The sequence below is a fragment of the Octopus bimaculoides genome, chromosome 12, assembly GCF_001194135.2.
Source record: "Octopus bimaculoides isolate UCB-OBI-ISO-001 chromosome 12, ASM119413v2, whole genome shotgun sequence".
NCBI classification, from domain to species: Eukaryota; Metazoa; Mollusca; class Cephalopoda; order Octopoda; family Octopodidae; genus Octopus; species Octopus bimaculoides.
This window is the reverse complement of record NC_068992.1, coordinates 36848125-36852990: the sequence shown is the minus strand read 5'-3', so window position 1 is coordinate 36852990 and position 4866 is coordinate 36848125. Positions and strand designations below refer to the sequence as shown.

The 4866-nt window shown below is 36.5% G+C and overlaps 1 protein-coding gene across 1 annotated transcript in view; it reads right to left on the bottom strand.

The window, feature by feature from the left end:
- Positions 1-93: 93 nt before the first annotated feature.
- Positions 94-4866, bottom strand: part of LOC106882659 (orcokinin peptides type B) — a 64566-nt gene continuing 59793 nt past the window's right edge. The window contains exon 2 of the mRNA XM_052972129.1: positions 94-929. Coding sequence (XP_052828089.1) covers positions 264-929 — 666 coding nt within the window. The 3' untranslated portion in view covers positions 94-263. The remainder of the gene's footprint in view (positions 930-4866) is intronic.

Here is a 4866-nt window from a genome sequence, read left to right as displayed (position 1 = left end):
TATATATAAAACATATTAGTTATTTATACTTGAAAATATTAAATTGTTTAGGAATTTTTGGTCATTTAAAATATCTGAATACTTTTTTAAAAATTCAATTGATGTTGAACCGCAGATTATTATATTTTTTAACATATTGTTCTCACTTTCCGGTATGGAGTAGTAAAATTTTGCTATTCTGCTGGTTCTCAGCTTTTTACATTTTTACTGATGCATTTATTTATTTGTTTTGATTTCTCTAAATCCAGTCTCAGAGTCCATTTTTAGTCTTTGGATGGTTTAAGGCTGTAAAGTTTAAAGGGACGTTTCACGTGACTTCCCATTAATCTTGGGAATCCAGGCGACAATCCTTCATTACCGGAAATACGATCGAAATTTCTTCGAAAGAGTCGGGATCCAGCTCCATCTCCCATTTTATAGAAACGACTATGACTGATAGCATCAAACTGACGCTTACCCATGCTAGCAAAATTACTATCTGAGATCGAATCAAATTTTCTTTTACCCATTGTGTTGAACATTCCGTCAGATATTGAGTCGAATGGACGTTTACCCATACGACCAAATGAGCTGCTTGCAATGGAGTCAAATTTCCTCTTACCCATTGTATTAAATGAACCACCATCAATCGAATCAAAAGGCCTTTTTCCCATTTGGCTAAATGCTCCCCCAGAAATAGAGTCGAATTTTCGTTTTCCTAATTGTGAAAATGAACTCCCCGATATGGAATCAAAAGGTCGTTTCCCCATTGAACGGAAACCTGTTCCATCGATTGAATCAAATCCTCGCTTATCCAAAGATGTAGTTTCTATAAGATCTTCTGGATCAAGTCCTGGATATTCAACGGAGTGAAGAATGTATCGTTTCTTGAGATCTGGGGCACTTTCCTCGTTTTCCACTGGACGAGATTCTCTTTCACTGGAGAGTAACTGCAAAAGAAAATGTAATACATTTGTCATGTAAAATCTGAGCATATTAATCTGATATAAACTGGACAGTTATAATGCATTAGTTTCTGTTTTTCAAGTCATGCGATTGTTTATTCCCATTTTCCCATTTTTCTATCTACTTCAAGGAAAACATTTTCTCAATGGTCATTTTTAATATGAAGACAATTTTGCAAGTTTCGAAGTCATTATTATGATATTTGATTTCACACATTTTGCAATGATTTTAGCAATATACGAGAACAATACATAAAAATCTGGTTACAACCACAGCAATGATAATAATAATAATGTTTTTACTATACGCACGGGGCCTGAAATTTTGTTGGAGGTGGGTTAACTCGATTACATCGTCCCCAGTAATCAACTGGTACTATTTTATCGACCTCGCAGAGATGAAAGGCAAAGTCGGCCACGGCGGCATTTGAACCCAGAACGAAAAGACGAACGAAATACCGCTAAGCATTTTGCCCGGCGTTCTAACGATTCTGCCAGCTCGCCGCTTTAATAATAATAATGAGGATTATAATGATGATGATAAAAGTAACAATCTGGAAGAAGACCTGTTTCCAAAAGAGCGAAAGAAATGCTGCAAGGGCTCATAAGGCTGTAAAGACCAGCTATTGATCAATAAAGCCATAACTGAACGCAGCTGAAGGAAAAAGAAGGGTTTAGGTATGGCTTGGATCGATTATCGAAAGGCTTTTGACAGTATTCCCCACACATAGGGCCTAGAAACACTAGCCACCAGCAAGGTAGCATCAACAATCATGAAATATATAAAACATGCCATGAATAAATGGCAAACAGCTCCAGACAAAAGAGGGACTCATAAAAACCAAAGCCATCTCCATTAAAAGAGGAATATTCAAGAGATACACGCTCTTTCCACCCATTTCTGCTTAGCACTAACACCTTTACCTTACATGCTAAACAGAACTGGATGTGGAAACAACTGTTACGGCAAAACAATCAACCATCTCTTATATATGGATGATCTAAAACTACAGACCGTGCGTGTATTTACCAAAGAAATAAACATGAAATTCGGCTTACAAAAATGTGCCAGAGCAACCTTGAAAAGAGAAAAACAAGTCACACTACATAAAGCAAATGAAATAAGAGAGTTAGACCAAAACCAGACATACAAATACTTAGGAATCAATGAACTAAATACGATACAACACGCACAAATGAAAAAGAAGATAAGAAAGGAATTCTATAGACGAGTTAGATTAATGCTGAAAACAGCGCTCAATGCGAAAAACAAGATAATAGGTATCAATATTCTAGCCGTCCCAGTTATAAGTTACAGCTACAACATTCTTAACTGGACTCTAAATGAACTAATCAAAATAGGCAGGAAAGTAAGAAAAATAATGAGAGAATTTAGGATGCACCGCCCAAAATCTGACATAGAAAGGTTATATACATAACATATTGAAGGTGGTAGAATCCTTATACAGCTAGAAAACTACTATGAAATAACTACCATAGGATTCAGAAGCAAGGAAACTTGTACAAATAGCCACAAAATTGTCTTCTGTCTTTAAGTAAGCTGAAAAATACAAGAAAGAAATTATAGTACCTGATATCTATAAAGATAAAGAAAAACAGCTAAAGCTGTGAAACAACTCAAATCCAAACTAGAGTTGGAACAAAAACGTCTCATGTTAAAATGATGGCATGAAAAGCCCTTAAATGGAAAATATTATGTGAAAATAAACAGTAAGTTTAGCCCTTTAGGGCTCAGATTAATCTGCCAAATGTAAAGCTTATTTATTCACATTGTTTTGAATTTATCCTGCATTATATTGTTGCTTTGAGGCTTCAATGATGTGATTGTTTATGTGTAACCCTTCTGTTACCATATTTCTGTTGAGATGCTCTGTGTTTCTTTCAATTAATTTTAAATATAACAAAGAATTTGTTATATAGAATATAACAAAGGGAGTAGATTGTACGATGCATGTGTGTGAACTGCCATGCTTCACGGCAGTGAAACATGAGCCATGACTGCGGAGGACATGCGTAGGCTCGAAAGAAATGAAGCTAGCATGATCCGTTGGATGTGTAATGTCAGTGTGCACACACGACAGAGTATAAGCGCTCCGAGAGAAATGTTGGACATAAACAGCATCAGATGTGGTGTGCAAGAGAGACGTTGCGCTGGTATTATGGATGGATGAGGAGAGATGTGTGAAGAAGTGCCACTCTCAAACAGTTGAAGGAATCCAGGGTAGAGGTAGACCCATGAAGGCATGGGATGAGGTGGTGAAACATGACCTTCGAATGTTGGGCCTCACAGAGGCAATGGCAAAAGACCGAGACCTCTGGAGATATGCTGTGACTGCGAAGAAAAGAAATAGACAAAGCAAATTCTCAACAATGGCTGAGAAGACTTCCCTCCAGAAATCACCAAAATCACATAATGAAAAAATGCAACAAATAACTGCAGAATATGTGGTGATGGAGAAAGGACAATAAACCGTATTGCAATGAGAAAGCAACCATACTTTGGAATATGCCAAAACACACAGATAAAGAAATGAAGGTTAATAGGCTGGATATAGTTGTTAGAGATCACCAAGAAAAAATGCTTTCTAATCGATGTATCAATACCAACAGATGATAATGTTTCTCTAAAAGAAACGGAGGAACTTCCAAAATACAAAGATCTGGAAATAAAGCTAACTGGAATGTGAAGCCTAAAAACAGAAACAATTCCTATAATAGTAGGCGCATTAGGTATTTCGGTAATTTCAACCAATTAATGACATCTATTGAGGTGAAAACAATTACTGCTGTGGTTCGTCAACAAGACGTTCTGGTGGTGTAAATTTACTTTGTCACTGTTATTTCTGATATATTTACATTTGAGATACACGTGTATATAGTTTAATCATTTCAGTTATTAGTTATTAAAAAAAAAATTCAGTCTATTTTGTTTGTGGAAGTATTTTCGTTTTGTTTTAGCGTTTTCGAAATTGCCTATTTTGAGATCTTTTCCCTAGAATAGAATTACTGCCGTTGTTTGTCAACAACAACTATCGGCGGTATATATTTCGTTTGTCACTGTTATTTATGACATCGTTCGTGTGTTTGTACTGGTTTTAGCTTTGGGGTTTTAGCATTAGGGTTAGGGTTCGGGTTTTAGAGTTAGGGTTAGGGTTTTAGGGTCAGGGTTAGGGTTTTAGGGTTAGAGTTAGGGTTTTAAAGTTAGGGTTAGGGTTAGGGTTTTAGTATTAGGGTTAGGGTTTTAGGATTAAGGTGGGGGGTTTTTAGGGATAAGGTTAGGATTGGAATTTTAGGGTCAGAGTTACAGAAAAATGTGAAAAATGAAGAAATTGGAGGGGTGGGGGGAAATGTCTTCCCGAAAATAGCAGCTGAATAAAACCCTAACCTAACCCTAAAACCCTAACCCTAACTCTAAAACCCTATCCCTAACGCTAAGACACTAACCCTGACTCTAATACTCTAACCCTAACTCTAAAACCCGAACCCTAACCCTAAGGCTGAAACCAGTACAAACGCACGAACGATGTCATAAATAACAGTGACAAAGTAAATTTACACCGCCAAAACGTCTTGTTGACAAACCACAGCAGTAATTGTTTTCACCTCAATAGATGTCATTGATTGGTTGAAATTACCGAAATACGACAACTTTAACACGAAATAACTCGAAAATAAAGAATTTTCTTAAAAACGCCAACAGTAAATGATGTTTTAAATGACACATTCTACCAGTATACGAAATTCGAAAGTGTTCAGTTACAAAAAATTACTTTTTTTATGTGCCGGCCAAAAGGAAAAGATCCGAAGAAAGAATTTCACCGACAGTGACGCCGAGGGAATTAAACATTTTTGAAGAGAAAATATCACCGTCAGCGAAGTCAAAAAAGTTCGCCGAGGTAGC